This window comes from Helobdella robusta (assembly GCF_000326865.2).
Source record: "Helobdella robusta unplaced genomic scaffold HELROscaffold_5, whole genome shotgun sequence".
NCBI classification, from domain to species: Eukaryota; Metazoa; Annelida; class Clitellata; order Rhynchobdellida; family Glossiphoniidae; genus Helobdella; species Helobdella robusta.
In genome coordinates, this window is record NW_008705254.1 from 1,501,758 (window position 1) to 1,526,472 (window position 24,715).

Sequence of the window (24,715 nt, forward strand, 5' to 3'; positions counted from 1 at the left end):
TGTGCGCGCTCTGTGAACATTGCGTTGGAAAAAATCATCAATTTTTTTTTCAAAATTTTTTTTTGGCTTTCAAAAGAAAAAAATTCCACTCGCTCGCTATCTTCATCAAGGCTGCGTTAATATTCACTTATCGCCATCCTCCTCATCATCATAATTATCATCATCTTCTTCTTCTTCTTCTTCATCATCATCACCATCCTTACTTCCACCACTACCATTACCACTGTCATCACTCTTCTGATCACAATGCAATGAGTGAATGGGTGAGCAACACTTACATAGCAGTCATCGTCACAAAATTAATTTCAACAACAACAACAACAATACTAATAACAATAATAACTATTATAATTATTAAAACAATAATAATAATAATAAAATAATAATAATAATAATAATAAGGTTTCGTGTTTACTAACGTCCGGGAAGAAATCCTTCGGGAATTTGGATTTCTCCTTTATGGGAACGTGTTCGATGTTTCCTGTAAAGACCTGTCATAATTATATAATAATAATAATAATAATAATAATAATAATAATAATAATAATAATAATAATAATAATAATAATAATAATAATAATAATGGTAATAAACCTCTTTTCCTTCGGCGGGAACAAATGTTCTCTCTGTTTAAAAAAAAATGTATTCATGTCAAAAACAAACAACAACGAAAACAAACAAACAACAACAATCTAAACGGAAAACAGCATCGGAGAGAGAAATTGAGAAAAGAAAGAGTAAAGAAAGAGAGAGAGAAAGAGAGAGAGAAAAAGAGAGAGAGAGAGAGAGAGAGAAAGAAAGAAAGAAGAGACAAAGAAAAAAGAATGGAAAAAATTGTTGTTTGCAGTTGGTAAAACCAGAGTAAATTGACTCAATTATATTTTTAGGCATTGTTTTCTGCTAGCACCCAAAAAAAATACTAGTTGATGGAGAGCACTAAAAATCGTGCGCAGTGCGCAGGAGAAAAACTGACAACTACAGACAAGCAAACAAACAACCAAAGAGACCGAAAAACAAACAAATAAACAGACCAACAAACAAACAAATAAACATACCAAGAACAAACAAACAAACAACAAAATAAAATTATATAAAACGAAAGTAAAAAAGTATTCGCATCGTGCAACCATATTCTGTTAGAGGATAATTAGGACAAAACTTTTCATGCACTCCGTGCGGAAACAAATTTTTTTCAAAAATCAAAAACAAACACACGTACACACGCGCACACACACACGCACGGACACACTAATACCCACACACGCACGCACAGACAAGCCTACCAACACACACACACACACACACAGACACTACAAAAACATGGTAGAATAATAGCGCAGAAGGAGAGTAAACATTTTCAAACGAAGAAAGCTTCATGAACAAAACACACAGCCAAAAAATTTAAAACTCTACAGAGATAAATATTCCGTATATGATATGATATTATACCCAGAAAAAGAAGAATAAACAAAACTAACATAAAAACAATATCAAATTAAAAAAAAACAATTTATACAATCAAACAATAAAAGCGAACGCAAACATATAGAAAAAATACACCGAAACATACAATGAAAATACAAAACAAACCAGCAAAGTTGTATATACCAACATCCTTGACTGAGTTGTGTATGAAATATAGGGAGCCCAACGCCTGGATGATTCAATTTAATTGCAAAAATCAACACATACACACTGTATCTACACACATAAACACACACACACAACACACACACACACACTTGCAAACACACATACATGCAAACACACGCACACATACATAGATGCAAACATTCAACAGCTTTGCAATTTTAATACCATACAAATACCATACCAACATAAAGATAAACATATGAACATACAAAAACATATACATACAAAAACATACAAAAACATATACAACATACATACATCAAACAAACGCATAAACAAGCGTACATACAAAAACATATACATACATCGGAATGTTTGCATACATGCATTTATTCGTCAGACATCAAATCGATAGAAATATTATTATTTTTCAACAAAAAAAAACTAAATGACAAAAACCACAACTACTACTACTGCTACTTCTGCTACTACTACCACTACTTCTATAACTACTACTACCACTACCTCTTTTTCCGCTGCAGTTACTTCTACTAATAATACCTGTAGTATTACTGCTACTACTAAAACTACTGCTGTTGCTGCTGTAGCTGCTGACGTTGCGATCGCCGCCGCTGCTGCTACTAATAACACCAGAAGACATCAACAAACATCGACAACAACATCGACAACAGCAAACATCGGCAACAACAACAACAACAACGCTAACGATAAAAATATATATGACAATATTAAAAGGTTTAATGCTGCTTTATTGCATGGCTCTCCTCTGCTGGGATGCCTCGAAAATAATAACAAACACGACCTCTGTAACAACAGCAACAACGACAACAACAACGACAACGATGACAACAACAACAACAATAATAATAATAGTAATAACTATAATAAGAATAATAATAAAAGTAAAAACTACATTATCAACGCTAACAACCAATCAAGTCAACCAAACGACCGACCAGCCGATCAACTTGCTAATCAACTAATCCAGATTTTCCAACCAGACAACTAACAAACTAACCAACCAAATCAAACCAACCAACCGGACAACCAATCAAACCAACCAATCAAACCAACCGGCCAATCAAATCAACCAGCCAGCCAATCAAATCGACCAACCAGCCAATCCAATCTAGCCAATTAACCAGCCGGGGCCAGCCAACCAATCAATCAAATCAAACCAACCAATCAACCGACCGACCAATCACACACACACACACACACACACACACACACACACACACACACACACACACACGTCATCTTAATGACGTTAAGTGCAACGCTAATATGATCAGGTATAAATTGATATAAAAGTGAATAAAAATAGAGATAATGATGACGACGACGACGACGATGATAACAACAACAACAACAATAGTAATAATAATAATAATAATAATAACGACGACGACGACAACTACCACCACTACGACATCTTCATCGCGACGCCAGCTTCACAACAGGAAAATATAGCCCCAGCTCGCCATACATAAATTACTTTGGCTACTTATTATATGCCTTCCCACACACACACACCACACAAACACACAGAGACACGAATACCCACGCGCGCACACATACATACACGTACATATACACGTACACACACACACGCACCAATAGAAGCGAGATGGGTGTTCGATAAGAAGTAATTGAATTTACACTCTCAGATGAAATAACAATGTGAGAAATGCAGTTCGAATTGGAAGATACCGCAATCAAACGAGACGAAACGAAACGTCAACAGTGACGTCATAGGAAAAACAAACACACAGACACAAACGCACGCGCGCAAACACGTACACACGCACGCAAACATACAAACTAACCGTAAATTTTTCAACGGCCGTGAAATCTTCATCTAAAAAAACATAGGCTCTTTTGTATTGAGACATGTGCTCGTTCTGTAGTAACATTCTGATTGGATGGTTGATTGATTAATTGAACGAAGGAATGATTGAATGAATGAATGAAGAACGAACAAACGAATGAATGAATGAGCGATTGCTGGTTGATTGGTTGTTCGATAGATTGAATGATTGACTAGTTTGTTGGTTGGTCGGCTGTTTAATGGCTGATTGATAATAATGTTAGAAAGCTGTTAAATGATTGATAAAACAACCAAATTGAACATTCATCACTCAATCACTCACTCAACCATTCAACCAATCAGCCCACCAACCAACCAACCAACCAACCAACCAACAAACAAACCAACCAACCAACCAACCAACCAACAAACAAACCAACCAACCAACAAACCAACCAGCCAGCCAACCAGCCAACCAACCAACCAACCTAGTAAACTTATCGACATGTTTCATTGTGTCTTCGTAATTTTTCCCGCCAACCTCCTGGCAATGAAGCCCAATGAAGTCTGGAGCCAATCTGGTGATAGTCTTGAAGGTGGTGATGACGATAATGACGACGATGATGATGAGAGTGGTGACGATGATGATGATGATAAAAATGATGATGATGACGATGGCGATGATTGAGATAATGGTGATGATTTAACTCACGTTGAGAAATTCGCTGAACCAGACGACTAGCATTCGGTCAGGCTGTCAGTGATTGAAAGATCAAAAAACGGATAAATGAATGAATGAATGAATGAAAATAAAAACTAAAAAACCCACTTAAACTCATCAGCCAACAAAAAAACCAAAACACAAAAGCAAAATACCCAATGAAAGATTAATTACCCTTATCTATAATTCTCTCTCTTTTTCTCTCTTTTTTCTTTTTCTTTCTTTATCTCTCTCTCTCTCTCTCTCTCTCTCTCTCTCTCTCTCTTTATCTTTAGCAATTCATCTCATTATCTATCATAAAAATAATAAAATATAAAATAATAAAGAATGATTAACGACAGAAATTATTTGAACGATGATTTGCTTCCTTCATCATCATCGCCATCGTAGTCACCTTTCATAATTATCATTTCGTAATCATTTCATCATCGTCCTTTACTCTTTTATTTTTCTCTTCATTTCATCTTTCGCTATCATATTTCATCACTTCATCAGCGAAACGAGTAGAGATACAAATAGACGGAGAAATACACAAAACCTCACAAACAAACGAACTAACAAACAAACGAACAAACGAACGAACGAACAAACAAACAAACAAAGACAAATGTAAAAGTTACGGAGAGAGAATTTTAAAAAGGTAAGGTGGTTAAGCTCCATTCATGAGAAAGCGTTTATAAAAAAAAAGGCATATGTGCGTGCATGCAATGCATGTGCAAGAGTATTTGTGTGTGTACATGTGAATGTGTGTGTGCGTGTGTATGTATGTGTGTGCGTGTGTATGTATGTGTGTGCGTGCGTACGTTTCAAAGAAAGAGAACCATATATATACGTGTATAATACAAACACGTAAGGAATACTTAAGTTTGTTAACGTGTGTGTGTTTGCGTTCGTGTGCGTGTGTGTGCGTGTGTTATCATCATCTTCAATTTTATAAAAAATCTCAGTCTTCAGTTTAAGATGTTCACAAAAAGTGCCACACTTAATCCTGAAAAAAATGTAAGCTAAGTGGGCGAAGGGAAAATTTTTTTTTATTTGTTTGTTTGTCTGTCTGTCCGTTTGTCTGTCTGTCTGTCTGTCTGTTTGTTCGTTTGGATGAAATTTAAAAATTATTAAAGTAACAATACAAATAATAATAAGTAATAAAATAAATAAAAAGCTTTTCACTGAAAAGGTCAGGAAATAAAAGAAAATAGAGAGTGAGAAAGTATGAGAGAGAGAGAGAGAGAGAGAGAGAGAGAGAAAGAAAGAAAAAGAGAATAAGAGAGAACAAAAGAAAGAGTGTGTGAGCATGTAATGTTTATATTTCCGTTAGGCAAAAAACGATTTTTCATCATGTGAAATGAGACAATTCGGAGAGTTATTAAAATAATTATTAAAATAATTGCAAATGATAAATATAATTTTAAAAAAATTATAGGAAAACAAACGAACAAAAATAATAAAAAATCCTAAACAAAGAAATGATATATTATAGAGCGAGAAAAAATTATTTTAAAAATCCGGAAAAGTCTAGGATGATGACGATCCATCTAGGGGGGATTCTGGAGAAGGAAGTCCACGATGACGACCGTTACTATTCAACGTCATCATCGTCATCATCATCGCCATCATCATCATCGTCATCATCATCGTCATCATTGTATGGGCGATATGCTGTCAATTTATTATTGAGCTTATAAATTGCACGATCATTAATGTGACTGAAAAAAAGAATTACAAAACGAGGGAAAAAGATTATAAAAACGAGGAAAAAAGATCACAAAATGAGAAAATAAAGATCATAAAAATGAAATTTAAAATTCTACGGTAGAGATTTATGGAAAGCCATTAACTTTTCTACATTCATTAAGTTGAGAAATATTAATAATTATAAAAGAACAAAAACAAAAAAACAAAGCAATACGAAAAAACAAAGAAACAAAGACAAAAAATTGAACATACTAAACAAAGAAACAAATTGAAACAAAAATAACAAACAAACAAAAAACTAAAAACCGAATAGTTTAATCCAAAAGAAGCAACGTGCTTAAAACGCCATTTCATGAAAATTCCAAACATTAAAAAAATTCTTTACAAATTTGCATCCTACAAAAAACACGAAATACCAAACATACAAAAATAGAGTACACAAAAATATATACAAATGCAAATACAAATGTATACTAAACATCCACACACAACAAACTAAACTACCTAAAATGAGAGTCACACCTAATGTATTGTAATGGCTTATTGACGGCCGAGTTTCCTAAAATCAGAAAAAGTATATACAAATATGTACACCCATACAAAACACACACACACACACAAACACACACGGGTACGTATGTGCATAAAATGGCGGCAAACAGGTGAGGCAAGGATGAAGAGCGTACAAGCCTAAATATAGTAACGTATTAATACAAACGCGGAACGTATGAACTAAAAAGATGGTGTGTGTTTGTCTGTAAGGGGGCGTCTGTGTCTGTGTGTATGTGTGTGTGTGCGTACGTGTGTGTACGTGTGTGTGTGCGTACGTGTGTGTGCGTACGTCTATACGTGTGTATGTATGCTTATGACGTTAAATTAGCAACGATATTAATTTCTAAAGTACAGGTACATGAGGAGAAGAGATGCAGCCAGACAGATGAAATATAATGTAATCTCTCCCTCCTTCCCTCTCTCTCTCTCTTTCTCTCTCTCTCTCTTTCATTCTCTTATATTCTCTTTCTTTATGTCTCTCTCCCCTTCATTCTCTATCTCCTTTTTCTCCTTGATACATTTTTTGTTTCCTCTAATTCTTGTTCCTGCTCATGACTTTACTTTTGATACTGTTGATCATCATACTATTCTCATTAGGCTGCTAGATCATTCTTTAAATATTACTGATTCTTGTCTGTGTGTTAGTGTGTTCTATGTGTAACCCGTGTGTGTGAGTGTGTAGTGTATGTGTTGTGTGCGTGTGTAGTGTATGTGTTGTGTGAGTGTGTTTATGTGCGCGTGCGTGTAGAACATGTATGTGTGCGTTTATTGTAAGTTTCAATATGATATGGAAAGAGATGATAGATGTAAGAAGGAGTTGGCTCTGGAAATATCGCATCCATCAATCCATCCATTCTTTCTTTTTTCCTTCCATTCACTAATTCATTAATTCTTTCTTTCATTCATTCATCCTTCCATTCATCTAATCCTCTATCCATTTAATTTTTCCATTCATCAATTCATCCACACATACATCAATTTATCCACGTCAGATTTCAATCGATCGATCCATCCATCCATCCATTGGTTGTTAGTTCTTTTATTTAATCAATTTGACTGTCAGTCTGTCATTCATTCATTCATGCATTCATTCAGTCAGTCAGTCATTCGTGTTATTTTTTTCTTTCTTTCAAATGGCGACATCTTTAATTGATCGATACATCCATCGCTCCTTCAAATTTCATTCGTCTCTTAATTAATTTCTCCATTCAAACATTCAATCAATCAATCAATCAATCAATCAATCAATCAATCAATCAATCAATCAATCATTCATTCATTCATTCACTTATGAACTTTTCGTTTATAAACTCAACATTTCGTTTGATTATATTTCCACTCATTCACTCCTTCGTTCATTCATTCATTCATCCATTCATCCATTCAATCATTCAGTGTACATTCAGTGTACGTGTGTGTACGCTATTCTAAGGGAGAGCTACAACTAACTCATGAAAAGTGAACTTTTCGTCAGGTCGGGGTGCTCAGCCGAGCGTGATGTCTATATATATATATATATATATTATATATATATATATATATATAATGGGATAATTAAATAATGCGGAAGCTGATGAAGAATATGACAATATGACATGATGACAATATGATGATGATGATGATGACAATATGATGATGATGATGATGACAATATGATGATGATGATGATGACAATATGATGATGATGATGATGACAATATGATACGATGATGATGACGATGATGACAAACTTATGATAATAGCAACTGAGATGAAACAATTGAATAAAGATAGGATATAAATAAAAATAAAATAAAAATCCTAAAATAAAAATATAATAATAATAATAACATAATAATAGCAATAATAATAATAGAAATAATAATAACAACGATAATAAATTTTATGAATTCATTATCGAAAATGGAATGCCTATGGAGTCTTCCTAATGAAGATTAAATGTTTTTTTTGCTCTTTTAAGGACGATAATAAGGAGAGATGATGTCGAAGATGATGATGATGATGATGATGAAGAAAGTGATGCTGATGACGACGACGACGATGATGGTGATGATGATGATGGTAATAAGAATAACGATGATTATGATGATGATGTCGATAATGATGATGACGATGGTGATGACGATGATTGCGATGATATTTATGACGCCAGCAAGAGTCGTCACAAATTTAAATAAAATGAATGAATGTAGGGTTATAACACCAACTGGGAAGCATTACTATTGCCCTTAATGTAAATCTATTGGAGACTGTTATCATCATCGTCATCATCATCATCATCGTCGTCATCGTCATCAGTATAATCATCATGACAATACCAGAGGAAATTAAAAATTACAACTCTTGTGATATTTTATATGCCCGCCTATATGTGCGTACGTGTATGTGTGCGTGTATGTGTGCGTGTATATATATATATATATGTGTGTGTGTTTGTGTGTGTGTGTACACATGTTTTTATATACACATGTACAATGTGTAAAGACTATATGTGTGTATAGATGTACGAGTATTTACTATTCACGTGTGCTTGAATGCGTATGTATGTGTGCGTGTGTGTGTATGTGTGTGTGTGTGTGTGTATGTGTGTGTGAAACTAACTAACAGTAACAACAACAACAACAACAACAATAATAATAATAATAAATGCAAATTACAATGATAGCTGATAATGTATGCTTCAGGGTCTATTTTTAGTCATGACCTTTTAAAATTCTGCTTGAAAAAGATTGAAAAATATGTATCTGAACTATTATAAAAATATTAATAATAACATAATAATAATAATAATAATAATAATAATATATAAATAACAATGATAATAAATCTTTAAATAAAATATTATGATCATCATAATTATTATAGTTGAGTACATAATAAATATATGGTAAAAATATTAAATCAACAAAAATGTGTCCTGTGTGTATTTGTGCGTGTGTAAGTGCGTGCGTGTGCATGTGTAATTAACATAGAAAGACAATTATTTTATTAAATAATAATATAAAAAAAAATAATAATACAGTATATAGTGTGTAGACAATAATTAGTAATAATTAATTATTATACTTTCAGTGTGATTACTTAACAACTATTTATGACGCTTTCAATGTAATGTAATGATTGTAATGTAATGTAATGTAATGATGTAATGTAATGTAATGTAATGTAATGTAATGTAATGTAATGATTCCTCCCTTTCTCTCTCTCTCTCTCTCTCTCTCTCTCTCTCTCTCTCTCTCTCTCTCTCTCTCTCTCTCTCTCTCTATTTATCTTTCGTTCTTCCACTAAATGTTCATTTGTATGTTTTATGGTGGTTTTAATTACATGGTTGTAATGCAATGTACTGGATTTCCCTCTCTCTCTTTCCCATTCTCTCTCTTTCTCTTTCTCTCTCTCTCTCTCTCTTTCTCTCTCTGTTGTGTTTAGTTTACAAACAGCAGAGCAGCAACACAGGAGCAATGTGTACAGAGGAAAAGTTTTTGTATTAAAATATACCATTGTTTATTCTTCTAAATAGGTAAGTATGTCTGTCTATCTCTATATGTATGTGTATGTGTGTGTGTGCGTGTGCGTGTGTGTGTGCATTTGTATGTTTGTGTGTGTGAACAACACACGCGCGCGTGCACAAACTCACCCATACATACATACATACATATAAATACACACATACGTGTATAAAAAATTCATATTAAATGTTACAATGTAAAAAAAATTGTAATCAATTATTACATAATAACAACAGACTCTCACATGATACATAACTAAAGTTGTGAAATCTAACAGAGCAGACTCCAACCAGAATGAAAGAAAGAGAGAGAGAGAGAGAGAGAGAGAGAGAGAGAGAGAACGAAAGAGAGAGAGAGATAGAAAAAAACGAAAGAGAGAGAAAGAAAAATAGGAAGAAGAGGGAGAGAGATAGAGAAGAAGAGAAAGTTCATGTTTAGTGACCCTAAATGATTCATTATTAAACTTATTTGAATAAGAATTAATACAATAAATAATAATAAACAATTATTATTAAAATTATGGAAAATTATAAGATTATCTATCTATCTATCCATCTATCTTTCAATCCATCTACTCATCCATTTAATTAATTTAATTTAATCTGTTGTTAATATCAATTCATGTCTACCTCTATCTCTAACTTTAAATATCTATTCATATATCTATTTACCTGTCTATCCTTATATCTGATATCCTATCTATCTATCTATCCGTTTATTCATTCATTCATCCATCCATCTGTTTTTTATCTACTCTTCCATTTATTAATTCATACATTCACAAAAGTTTGTACAGGCACACACACAAACACACGCGCGCACGTTGTCAAGCAAAAATTTAAAAGCTCGGAGATTACATAGCCGGAAGAAATAAAAAAAAATACGAACAAATGACTTTTGATTGAATAATAAATTGATCAATTGATTGATATATTGATTAATAATTGAATGAATGAATGAATGAATGAATGAATGAATGGATGGATGGATGGATGGATGAATGAACGAAAGAACGAACGAATGAACGAAGGATTGATTGATTGACTGACTGACCAACCTCCTCAAAGATTGAACCCAAGTTAGCTGTCATCAACAAAACTTTACTGAAATTTGTATTCAATGATTCCATCGCCAGCTGATTGGTTGGTTGATTCATTGATTGGTTGACTAAATCGCTGATTGGTTGGGTGAATGAAGTTGATTGGTTAACTGAATAGCTGATTGGCTGGGTGAATGAATGGCCGGTTTATTGATTCGCTTATTGGTTGGTTTTGTTAGTTAACTGATTGAAGTTTACAGGTTTCTACCGGAAAATTACTACTCCGCCTGAACAGAATAAAAAATACTTACAAACAATAAGTAAAAATGACTTTTCAAATCAAGCGTTAATTTAATTTAATTTTATTTAATAGTAAGAAATATCCTATTTTTACATTAATATTTTAAATTAACCATCTAAATGTCTAAAAAATTAAGCATTCCTATTTAGAAATAAACTTGACAGAAACTTTACCGTAATATAAATAAAAATCAACGAACATTCAACACAACAAAACACACACGAGCCAATTTTATAGAGTACTAACTTGAAAAATAAACATTTCGTGTACATTCCTATATACATACTCATATATACATACATACTCATATATACATACATACTCATATATACATACATAACTGCATATACATATACATACATAATTGCATACATACATCCACACTACATACATATTCATACACACATATATACACGCATACAAACATACATCTTTCTCTTCTATATCATACAAACCTACACATACAAACATAAACATACTTCACACATACGTATGTGTGTTGATGCACGTTATATTTGCATATGTCTACTTGTTTATTTTTAAACCTATTCGTTTATATATATATATCTACTTTTATATATCTATTTGCAAAACAAATACACACACACACAAATATATATGCATATTCTTTTCTATTTACATTTATATATTTTTATTGTTACTATTAAATGATGTACAAGCTATCACACATACAAGAATGCGTATACAAATACATACAGTTTATACATGTGTGTACATATGATTGTATGTATATATGTGTGTATGTATTTTTGTATAAATGTATTTACGTATGTATGAATGGTATATTAATACATAAAATTAGTAAGCTCATCTTGACGTAGCTCCGCCCACTAACCTGAATTATCTCGTGACGTTATATGGTTTTATTGTGTTCATTACAATGATATAACAACAAATGCTATTATAATTAGTAGTTGTCGTATTCGAAGCAGTAGTAGCAAAATTAGTAGTAGTAGTAGTAATAGTAGTAGCAGCTGGAACCACAGCAGCAATCGTAGTTGTAAGAATTGCAGTGGTAGTAGTAAAAGTAGCTACTACATCAACATTAGAAGTAGTTGTATAGTGGTAGTAGTAGCAGTAGTAGAAGTGGTAGTAGTAGCAGTAGTAGTAGTAGCATCAGCAGCGGCTGAAGTATCAACGAAGTAATAATGCGCAAATAGTAGCATATTATATAGCAGTATAATTAGTAAAAATGGAAAAAAGATTGGCCGTTTAATTGTTTCTCGCTGCCGGGCAAACTTTTTTTATTTCACGTCTCTTTTCACCGAAACTCATCAAGTCTCCAATTCCTGAGAAAGAGATTTAATTTCATTACGAAATTTTATTAAAAAAAAATTTATTTGAAAAAAATTAAAAAAAAAATCCCATACCTTTCAAATCATGATCAAATGAGTTGATTAAAACTAAAGAAGGCAATTTAAAAAAAAGTGGAAAAAAAAATTTGATAGAAAAACGTTGAAAGAAAAAAATCTATTTGATGAATTGAAATTTCATTCCCTAGGTAGCTTCGCATCGTCAAGTAATTAGTTTCTACGCGCCAATGCTTTCCTTGCTCTTGCAACATGGCATCTCAACTGGATGAATAGTTTTGAAGTTTTTTCAACTATATAATAAGAATTGTTACTCTAATTTATCAGACTAAATGTTTTAAAGAACAGTTTATACCATAAACATCACAAAATGTCTTGCTTGGAGGTTTTCTAACGACTTGATTCTCATTTTTTAAAATGCAAATTTCTTGATAAGCACATTATCCTCTTAACAGGGTTTTCACCTTTCCAACTTTCTGCTGGTGGAAAATATTTGAGGTGATTGAAGACTGACGAGTATGTTGACGCTAAGCAGCTCTCGTGCTCCTCTCATTTGAGAAGCGTCAGAAGTACCCACACATTCAAGACTGACTTTGAGAGATTTTCGCGGATGATTATTGCGTTTTCAGTTGGTTACAATTATCAAGTTTTTAATAGTAGCAATGCTGGTTTCAAAAATTCATATTTCGACACATAACGAATGCGTTCCGTGCATACGCACAGACATACACACATACATACATGTATGGGTACATATACACGATACACAAATGCATGAAAGTACATACATTATACACGCATCACATACAACCTCCGCTCCGTAGAAGTATCGATGCATGTATGTATGTATGTATGTATGTATGTATGTATGTATGTATGTATGTATGTATGTATGTATGTATGTATGTAGGTATGTAGGTATGTTTGTATGAAGGCACGTTTTCAACGTGTAAGCAGCTGGCTGTAGCCTAGGCGTGCATTCTCTGCAGATCTATAATGGTCATTTTTGTGTTTTCTTCTCTGCAGTTGCAAGCCTTTTGTTTGTTTTTTGTGTTTGTCGAGTTGAACGATCATTAACCTATCTAAGTCGTTTGATGATTTTACTACTTGTAATAACATAAGTTCAAAAATATGTTGGAGTTACTGGAGTACAACATTAAGGCCGGTATGATATCAACGTTGTATCGAGACACCAGAACATGTGGAAGCACTTGAAGAACAAAACATCAAGATTCGGTGGCTATGAATTAAGCGATATACGCGAATGTGCCGCTACTGACGATAACCACAGTAAGTCGGCCGTCATTTTGAAACGTTACACAAAAATTCCATCTAATCTACACATAAATAATTGCGTTAGTGACAAAAATTATAAATCTTTTAATAATAAGTTGTTTAAAAAATGCGATAATGAGCCTGTGGACACATTACTAAGCGATGAAGACCTAGAAAACAACAACAGCCAGCAATGGTCGAAAGAACAAACAACCACAACAAATAGCGATAAAATCGATATTTCGAACAACAACATCGTCAGACATCGCAAAGCAAACGACGCAACATATGAGAACATAAATAATAAACTACAGCTGAATAATAGCCACTTCAAAAAGCAAACCAAGCTTTCACCACCTAAAATGAAACGCAGACAGAAAGTTAACAACACCAGCGAACTTTCGTTGAACGTCACCAAAGATGAAAACCTCGAATCATCACCTTTCGTCTCACAAACTCGAAAAATTAGCCCCAAACGCACAAGTGATCCTAACGTAGAGACGCATTCGAAAGACTGCACAGCCAATACTCCCCACCACCTGCACGGCTCTCCAACCAAAAAACCATTATACTCAAAATCAAAAAAAGAAACCCTCCAATCAGCATCAGCTAGAGATCAAAATTACAACCCTCAAGAAACAACCAGTGTCAGCAGGTCGGATCTTAGTCAGGCCATCTTAGATACGGAGCCGACGCATATGAGTTGGGAAGAAGTGATGGAGGAAGCCCAACTACTTGGAATCTCGTTGAAGACAGCTTCTTTGATGTCACAGAGTGCCGATAGTGAGGCGAACAAAAACAATTCAAGACTGAAGCACAACAAATTATTATCAAAAAACACAGCATCCATTTTTTATTCGGACACGGACGAATGTTACGGTCGTCAGAATTCAACGAAGGAGACGCCGAGTATGGCTTCATCAGCCTCGTCCATGGGCATGCGGAATAACTCCGTGACAGTTTCAAGTCAGACTGAAAAGTACACACCACAAATGTTCAAAGGCATCGCCAAATTACAAAATTTTTTCAAACGGGCCGAGAGAGATGACAATTTGCCTTGCCATTGCAACTCGAAAAGAAAGTACAAAAGTAAACCAATAAGTTCAAGTGCTTCTGTTAAAAACCAACCCGATAGCGACAGAATGTCAATAAAAACCGACAGATCATCAAGATTTAGTTTGAAAGAGGCATTATTCTCTTCAAAATTCAACGAAAAACTTAAAAAAATAACGGACAGAGAGTGTCAAGAATGTAAGAGACAGTGCAGAATTTGTAGATCGCTAGAAAGAGTTAGTCTTGCCAACAAATCAAACGTCAGCATTCCAAACTCCCTGTCCAGATTTGAAAACAACGAATGCCTCATGGCCAGAAGTTGGCAGCAAGAGTGCACGTTTGCTGAAAATATGGAAGCCACGAAGTCCATGAGCTTGAACAGGCGACTGCAGCACGTCACTCGAATCGATAGTTTTTCTTCAATCTTCACGAAACCGCTTGATTCTCGACCTCCACCTCCACAACCGCCAAGTGAACGACGACCACCGCCGCCAGAACCGCCAAGTGAGCGTCGACCACCTCCCCCTCAACCACCTAAAGCCTCCTCACGGATGGAAAAATCTGGTTACACTCCGTTAGAAGTCATTAGCTACCATATCAACCCCTCTGAAAACTTGAAAGAATTAAAAAACGTAAGCCTTCATCTTCTTACATTATGTGGTGTAATTGAATGACTGGGGACTGTTTGTTATTAAATTGTTGTATCTATATTGTAACGTAGTAAATGCATGCATGTAAAGATCAAAGTTGTTAAATTGCAAACAATCAGAATAGCGCTAAAACACATCATCAACATTAAAACGTGATGCATTACACGGGCAGGTTCTCTGGTACTGGGGCAGTCTAAACAGGGAAGGTGCCAGTAAGCTACTTCAGGGCAAACCTGATGGGTGGTTCCTGGTCAGGAACAGCTCGGAGGAAAGATACGCCCTGGCTCTCAGTTTCAGATCTGGAGGCGAAACACACCACACCGGCATCGAGTGCATTAACGGCAAGTTTGGGTTATTTTTCATTTGTATTATTTCTCAATATCGCTACCACAAAGACTGCCAACTCATTTTTATTTTTAAATTATAAAATTTAAAAAAAATGAACTCGCCAGGCACGTTTAGTTTTCACGAACCATCACCGCCCGTGCAAGAAGAAGTCAACGCCGCAGCACAACCATCTCTAGTAAAAATTCAATCAGAAAAGATGACAGCTGTAAAGTTCATCGAGCAAGCTTCCATTAAATCGAAATCCGAAAAAGATCGCTATTACCTGCAGCCGAGATCCAGCAAGGAATCAATCATTCCAGTTAAGTTGTGGAATCCAGTCTTGAGGCCGTTGGAAAGTTTAACAAATCTAGCCGCCGACGTCATCCTTGTCTCCTTGGATGGACCGGAAACTCTGCTGAACCTACTTCCTGTGACGTCATCTCTGAGAAGGATTGTCAGGAACAGATTAAAAATAAAATCTCTCTGACCAACCAACATTCAGTGTGCAATTCATTGACACCTGAAGCTCTGCGGATGAACACAAACACAACATGCACATACACACACGCACACAGCATTTCTACGTTTATACTTTCATTTTTACATATACACGCACACACATACATACTTACAACACGCACACACATGTATGTACTGTATATACATCTTCTTATTTAAAGTAAACCTTTCTTTTACAATAACTTGCTACCCTCTCATACAGTTCAAATCACACCTCTATATTTTTATACCTGGACCTGGAGATTAAATCACACGTGTACATAATACAAATACGTTCACACAAACACACGCACACACACACAGAGGCAGAGGAAGAGAGGAAGAAACACAAACACCTTCGAATTAGCAAACAACTCAGCGCCTATCCTTCTTCCTGCATATAAGTTTTCAGTATGTAAACATGCGAACGCGATGATAAAAAAAAACACAGACACACACACACACACAAACACAAACAAACAAAAAACACAAATTCATAAGCAAAAAATGTTTATTGTTGATCGTTTTGTCATTGTGCACTTGAAATAACAATGTATATTTTAATCATATTTTTACTATTTTTCGTTACGTTAGTACATAAAATCTGCTCATAGTATTGCTAAGATAATTGCATCATAAATACGTTTATAGATTGTAATTAACTAACCAATCAATTAACTAATTAACTAATCAATTAATTAATTAACTGATTAATTAATAATGTTCTTATTTGCGCTCAAGTATATCAAGGTGTTCTTTCTGATAAGAAATGAAGATTAAAAAAAATATAGCAGCTCTGTAATAAATAAATGATTTGAAAATTAAAAAAAAAATTCAAATACATATCAACTAATACAATTGTATGTATAGAATAGAACGATTACGTATAAAGCGAGCTTCTGGAATAGTAACAAAAGAAGTATTAATATAAACGTTTGTGTTAACTGCTATAACTGAACCGGCTGTAACAAAACAATTAAAATAGTTGTCCTTAATAACGATTTATATACAATTATAAATTCAATTTAAATTATTAATTAAACAACAACGATCAGTTGATCAAACTAGAAAAAAAAACTAAAAAATAAAACTAAATGTTTAATTCTCCCATACAAAGATACTTAATGTTAAGATAATCATCGACGCCATATTTGGATCCCTCCCTTCCGTATCCGGATTCCTTGACTCCCCCGAACGGCACCTGGACAGCGGAAATGGCAGCATCATTGATCCCGACCATCCCCGTTTGCAGTTTTTCGGATACCCTCCAAATTTGGGAGATGTCAGATGAGAAGATGTAGCCTGGAATGAAAATATTAAAAAAAAACGAATGATTATTAAGCGCTATATAAAGAAGTTCTTTCATCATCATTACTACCAACTTCAACTGCTGCTACTACTTCTGCTTCAACTACTACTGCTAGAGAAGTAGTAGCAGCATCAGTAGTAGCAGCAATAGAAATAACAAAACGTTAGTATTAGTAGCAGTGGTAGTAGTAGTAGTAGTAGTAGTAGTAGTAGTAGTAGTAGTAGTAGTAGTAGTAGTAGTAGCAGCAGCAGTAGTAGTCGTCGTAGTAGTAAAATTATCGGTAATAGTAGTAGTACGAATTGTAGAAATATAAATAGCAGATGAGATTTTTTCACAAACTCACTGGCAAGACCAGATGTACATTGATTGGCAATTAATATGGCGTCATCTTCCTCTATAAATCTTTCGAGGGAATTTCAAAAATATTTTAATATAAAATAAACAAATTAATTAATTAATTATATGAATGAAATAATACATAACTAAATAATTGAAAAAAAAAACAATTAAAAAAACCACAAACGAAATGCAAAAAGATCGGTCAGTTGGTACCTGACAATAGGAACCAGCGGACCAAATGTTTCATCCTGGCAGCATAAACAGTTGACGTTAACGTTAGTTAAGATGGTCGGCTCCATAAAATTTGATTTCTGACCTGGCGATTTACCTCCCAAAACGATTTTGGCGCCTTTAGACACTGCATCTTTTATATGTTCGAGAACCTTTGTGACGATGACGATGACAATGATGATGACGATGACATACTCATACACATACATATATACCCACAAACATACACGCACACACTTACACACAAACAAACAAACACACGCACACAAACAATCAAACCAACACAAACACCCAATGAATTGAACCTTATCAACGGAGGCCCTGTTAATAAGAGGGCCCTGTGTGCAGGCGGAATCCATACCATCCCCTAGCTTCAGTTTGGAGACAGCCCCCTTCAACTTCTCGACAAATTCATCGTGAATCTCACACTGCACCAACAGTCGATTCGGACTTATGCACGTCTGGAGCAGTTCAGTTTTGAAATTTTATAATAGAAATAATAAAAGTGTGAAATTTAAATACTTAACAGAATTTAACCTAGAAGGATTTCAACTCAAACGTTAAATTCATACAACAAAAGTTACTTAACTCAAACAGTCTCAACGATTCCAGAGTTAAAAATTAGAATAAAAGCACAAAAGCGCGCGCACACACAATTATACAGATGCATACATATATATACAATGTAAACACGCACGCACACACACGCACACACACTGACCTGTCCACTGCACCTAAACTTTCCAGCAATGACCCCCTTGACGGCCAAATCGAGGTCAGCCCCGTTGAAAACTATGAACGGTGCATTGCCGCCGAGCTCCAGCGAAAGTTTTTTCACCGTTTCTGCCGAGTTTTTGATCAGGATCTGACAAAAAGTGGTTAAAATTTAATTTTGAAATTCTAATTAACGGACGAATTAATTAATTAACTATCCATTATTTTAATAATTTGAAATATTCAAGATGTAAAATTTAGATAACCAGTCATATAACAGCACATAGTGACATAATTTGATGATTTTAATAAAAGAATAGATAAATTTGATAACCCCTCCCACATTACAGATACCTTTCCGACATAGGTTGATCCTGTGAATGATATTTTGGATATGATTGGACTGTTGCACATGGCTCCTCCCACCGCCGGGGCGTTCCCCTTCGAGCAGGTCAACACGTTTATGACCCCATCTGGGAAACCAGCTTGCTGCGCTAACTGGATCAAACAAAATTTAAAAAAAAACTTAACCAAAAAAATGGAAAAATCCTAAAACTCTAACAACATCTAGAGATCAGACATTCATTGATATTATAATCATAATAATTATGTTATAATTATGTTATAACTATTATTGCTTGAACTCTGACCTGGCAGAGGGCAAGGGCAGAAAGAGGAGTCTCTTCGGAAGGTTTGATGATCGTGGTGCACCCGACTGCCAGAGCTGCTGCCACCTTCCTGGTGATCATGGCACTTGGAAAGTTCCACTGGGGTAAAGATGGATAAGTACTTACATAGACACACACACCTACAAACACACTCACACACACACATACATACATACATACACACACACACACATATACATACATACACGCCGACCCACCGGAGTAATCATTCCAGTGACACCTACAGGCTGCTTAAGAACCAGATAACGTTTGGAGGTAGAACCAGATGGAATGATGTCGCCATAAACCTGTGGATCATCATTATCATCGTCGTTGTTGTCTATTAATTGAGTGAATGATTGAATGAATGATTGATTGATTGATTGATCGAGTGAGTGAATAATTGATTAGTTGAATTATTGATTGAGTGAATGCTTGATTGAGTGAATGATTGGTTGAGTGAATGATTGATGGAGTGAATGATTGAATGAATGAATGATTGATTGAGTGAATGATTGATTGAATAAACGAATGAATGATTGATTGAACGATTGATCGATTACTAACCCTTCTACCTTCCTCTGCAAACCATTCAACATAACCAGCGGAGTAACTGACTTCAGCTCTGGCGTCAGCTAGTGGCTTACCCTTTATAGAAAAATAAACCACATGCACTATAATTAATTGTAAATAATAAATAAAAATAAATAATAATAAATAATATATAACAATAAATAATATATAATAATAAATAATAATTCATAATAATTGGTGTTACATTTTCGATGGTGATTAATTTTGCCAGATCTTCTTTATTTTCCTCTATGAGTCTAAACCATTTCTTCAAGAAATTACTTCTGTTCTGGTAAATAATGATATTAATTATAATCAATAATTAACTTATTATTAATTAACAATTATTATTTAATTAATTATAAAATAATTATGTGAATATAAAATAAAATAATTATACCTCTGCAGTCAGACTCCTCCACTTATTAAATGCCCAGTCGGCGTCCTTTATGTAGTCAAGAAGGTCGTCTGTATTTTGATCTGGCACTCTTGCTATTACTTTTCCAGTAGACGGATTTAGGACTTGGAGGATAAATATAATTAAAGAAATTATTAATAATTATTATTTATAATTAAATTATTGAATCAGTTAATTAATCAATTGATAAAAAGATTTACAACACTGTCTATCAATCCATATTTATTATTTCACAATAAAAAAAAGAACCTTATATCTTATACTATTAATATTATGTCACAATTAATATATTTACACTATAATAACTATAATACATAACATGCTGAAACCTTAGCACACATCCCACAGACCTAATTTGCATAAAATTAAAATTAGGAATTCATGAAATAACTGCAGATTCTTAATATTTAAATTAGTAGGCAACTTATTGATACTATGAACCTCAGACACAGCCATATAAAAATGAGGCAAAAGAGAGAGAGCAATGACATTTATAATATTATAATAAAAAATTATGCCAAAATTATTATGGCATAATAAAAAATTATGGCGTAATTATTATGGCATAATAAAAATAAAATGTACCATCAAATGTTTTTCCACTATGAGCATCGACCCATGAATTATTTCTGAAAGCTTTCTCTTTCATTAATGACGGGTTGGTTAAACATCTTGAGCCCACAGCAGCCATTGCTGTCCTAATTTCACTAACTTTCAATAAATTTCTTGAAAACTTTGGCAACATTTTTGTGAATTTATTTTTTGTTTTTAAATTTAAAAAACTTGCTATTTATAAAATGATGTTTGCTTTTATTTGGCACTTGCTCTGTGTATGTATTGTGTATTTACTTAAAATTTAATATTTTTTAAACATTAATTAAATTTAATTAAAAAATGTTAAACATTAAAACATTTTTTGTTAGTTTTTAAATTTTAACTATTTTATAATAATAATTATAACAACATAAAACTTCAGTTATATAATATCAAACGGCCAATAATCGTCTGTCAAACAAAATTTAAAAAACCAACATGAAGACTGTTTGTTCCGGTTAGGCAACCAATTTTAAAACAAGAAAAAATATGATCTCTTTATTATCGTTAACCTGCTCTTTGTACACATTGAAATCATAGCATAGCGACGAAATTTTCATTGAAACTTAATTTTAGCATAAGAATTGAGCTATAGTAGTTAAACTAAAACGTTGACTGAGAAGTATTTGAGTCATTATATTTTATTTTTAGTTTTCAAGAATAAATTATAATTATTATTTAATATATTTTTAATTAATCAAATAGTTACCATCATGTATTACTGAATACGCACTTTAGCTCAATTATTTTTGAAAATGTGGCGCGATATAGTAAATTGAGCTTGTAGTTTGCTACTAGAATCATGTAGTATTATGGATATATGTAGCATTCAATCTCTTGTACATGAAAATGTATAATTTAGTCATGAAAATTCCTACGTTTTTAATATATAGTTCCTTGAGTGGACCGGATAGCTATCATGTTATAACTGGTTGTTAATGTGACGATCTTATAGTGAATTAAGCCAAAGGTTTTTTAGAAATGCAGTGATGTGTCTAGGAGGGCCACCCCTTCAAAGCTGTCTAGATCCACCTCTGACAATTATAAATGCAAACTGTTCCCCGAAAGATATGGAATTTTTTTCAAGCAGCATATTTGCTTACAATGGATGTTCATCGATTGAACAAACACGTTTACCTACAACGAGAACACGAACAGTATGAATAAATGCTGATAACAAGTGTTTCTATGAAGAGAAAAAAGATTTAGTTTTGTGAACAACTTTGCGTCATACCAGCAACCGAATTATTTTATGTTACAAAGTTGTAAATGTTTTTATGGCTAATTACTTCTTTAAAATCAACAACAATTATATATTTGAAATATTATACTAATTGTATTATCATTATATTATTTTATTTTAATTTCAATTTAAATATCAAATGTAAGACCCCAACAATCAGTTATAAATTTTTCCACAGTGAACTAACGCTCAACCAAACCTAGCCTAGCAACGAAAGAAATATATTTTTGGCAAAGTTCTAAAAATGACGATGATCATCGTATGATACGCAATCATTCAAAAAACACCCAGATACACGCATCATACATATATAATACCCACACCAAAATACACCCACATAAGAACAAGTGAATGAATGAATGAACGAACGAACGAATCAATAAATGAATGAATCAATAAATGAATGAATGAATGAATAAACCAACGAACAAATGAATTAACGAAGAAATGAAAGAAAAAACGAACGAGACTTAATAAAAACATGTGCAACCGTCATTGTACAAACACTCTTCATAACAAGAGGCACATGTATTGTATATATGTGTATATGTTCATAGATACATAGACAAATACAAACACACACTCACACAAACAAAACACATACGCCAATCGATCGACCGACTAAACAACCAGCCAACCAACCAACCAACCAAACCAATCAACCAACCAGCCAACCAAACAACTATCCAACCAACCAACCAATCAACCATCTAACCAACCAACCAACCAGCCAACCAAACAACCATCCAATCAACCAACCAATCAACCAATCAACCATCTAACCAACCAATCAACCAACAAGCAAACCAACCAACCAATCAACCAACCAATCAACCAAGTAACCAGCCATTTCGGGTTACATCTGAATAATGGTACTAGTCCCATTACGGAAATGCACGGACTATAATGATTAATAACCGACATCAATACTTTTGTGCGCTATGCACATACAACAATATCATAACTCTTCGAAACACATCAACAAACGCATACATACACACATACTCACATAGATACACACATATTTTTACATATTTAAATATATTTATGCGCCAAATTTTGAATAAAGAATGCTTATTGCATTCGTTGCGAATGCATTTGACGTTTCATTGAAATGAATTGCATATCTTTGCACGTTGTATAATTTTTCTATCAATTGTATTGCTTTGCTTTTGCTGAGATGACGACGATAATACTGAAGACGATAACAAAAAAGATGACGATGGTGGTGGTGCCGATGATGAGAATGATGATGGTAAAGACGATGACGACTGTGGTGGCGATTGTGGTGGTAAATAGTATTGGCGAATTCGTTTTTCTTTGGTAAACAAAACACCTGTCACTTCATTTCATATGAACGTATTGTTGGTTTAAAAAAAACATAAACTCGTACATACATACATACATACATACATACATACATACATACATACATACATACATACATACATACATACATACATACATACATACATACATACATACATACATACATACATACATACATACATACATACATACATACATACATACATACATACATACATACATACATACATACATACATACATACATACATACATACATACATACATACATACATACATACATACATACATACATACATACATACATACATACATACATACATACATACATACATACATACATACATACATACATACATACATACATACATACATACATACATACATACATACATACATACATACATACATACATACATACATACATACATACATACATACATACATACATACATACATACATACATACATACATACATACATACATACATACATACATACATACATACATACATACATACATACATACATACATACATACATACATACATACATACATACATACATACATACATACATACATACATACATACATACATACATACATACATACATACATACATACATACATACATACATACATACATACATACATACATACATACATACATACATACATACATACATACATACATACATACATACATACATACACACTCATACATGTATGGTACAGGTCTGATGTTTTATATATATATATATATATATATATATATATATATATATATAAATGTATATACGCCTAATAGGCAGAACTGGGTCCTGATGGCATTTATTCTGCGCTTATTTGTATCATGTGCGTACATTTTAGGTAGACATAAACTTGTATGTGGTAGTGTGTGGCCATTAGTTGTAGCCTTGATAAACAA

The 24,715-nt window shown here is 33.5% G+C and overlaps 3 protein-coding genes across 3 annotated transcripts in view; 1 reads left to right on the forward strand and 2 right to left on the reverse strand.

The window, feature by feature from the left end:
* Positions 1-3,995, reverse strand: part of HELRODRAFT_67767 (hypothetical protein) — a gene marked incomplete at both ends in the record, with an annotated part of 8,692 nt that extends 4,697 nt beyond the window's left edge. Inside the window, 5 exons of the mRNA XM_009026883.1 lie at positions 420-491; positions 595-626; positions 1,591-1,654; positions 3,444-3,531; positions 3,913-3,995. Of these exons, the coding sequence (XP_009025131.1) occupies positions 420-491; positions 595-626; positions 1,591-1,654; positions 3,444-3,531; positions 3,913-3,995 (339 nt within the window). The remainder of the gene's footprint in view (positions 1-419; positions 492-594; positions 627-1,590; positions 1,655-3,443; positions 3,532-3,912) is intronic.
* Positions 3,996-13,765: 9,770 nt separating this feature from the next.
* On the forward strand, positions 13,766-16,358 carry HELRODRAFT_163228 (hypothetical protein; the record flags this gene model as incomplete). Its single annotated transcript, XM_009027161.1, has 3 exons — positions 13,766-15,526; positions 15,717-15,909; positions 15,997-16,358. 3 exons carry the CDS (start codon positions 13,766-13,768, stop codon positions 16,356-16,358), a joined length of 2,316 nt encoding a protein of 771 aa, XP_009025409.1.
* Positions 16,359-16,862: 504 nt separating this feature from the next.
* HELRODRAFT_95271 (hypothetical protein) lies at positions 16,863-21,276 on the reverse strand. The gene is made up of 12 exons (XM_009027010.1): positions 21,207-21,276; positions 20,604-20,725; positions 20,409-20,492; positions 20,198-20,278; positions 19,849-19,938; positions 19,613-19,729; positions 19,317-19,460; positions 18,970-19,113; positions 18,554-18,709; positions 18,231-18,400; positions 18,020-18,080; positions 16,863-17,669 (listed from the first exon to the last, which is right to left on the reverse strand). The coding sequence occupies exons 1-12, from the start codon at positions 21,268-21,270 to the stop codon at positions 17,460-17,462; spliced, it is 1,443 nt and encodes a 480-aa protein (XP_009025258.1). The 5' UTR covers positions 21,271-21,276; the 3' UTR covers positions 16,863-17,459.
* Between the last annotated feature and the right edge of the window lie 3,439 nt (positions 21,277-24,715).

Bases quoted from the DNA above. Each gene is read 5' to 3' on its own strand.
- HELRODRAFT_95271 (XM_009027010.1), bottom strand. From the start codon at position 21,270: ATGAAAGAGAAAGCTTTCAGAAATAATTCATGGGTCGATGCTCATAGT. The intron at 19,730-19,848 runs GTGGGTCGGCGT...TCTTTACCCCAG, and splicing joins TCACTGGAATGATTACTCCG to TGGAACTTTCCAAGTGCCAT. The intron at 19,461-19,612 runs GTCAGAGTTCAA...TGTTTGATCCAG, and splicing joins CTGCCCTTGCCCTCTGCCAG to TTAGCGCAGCAAGCTGGTTT.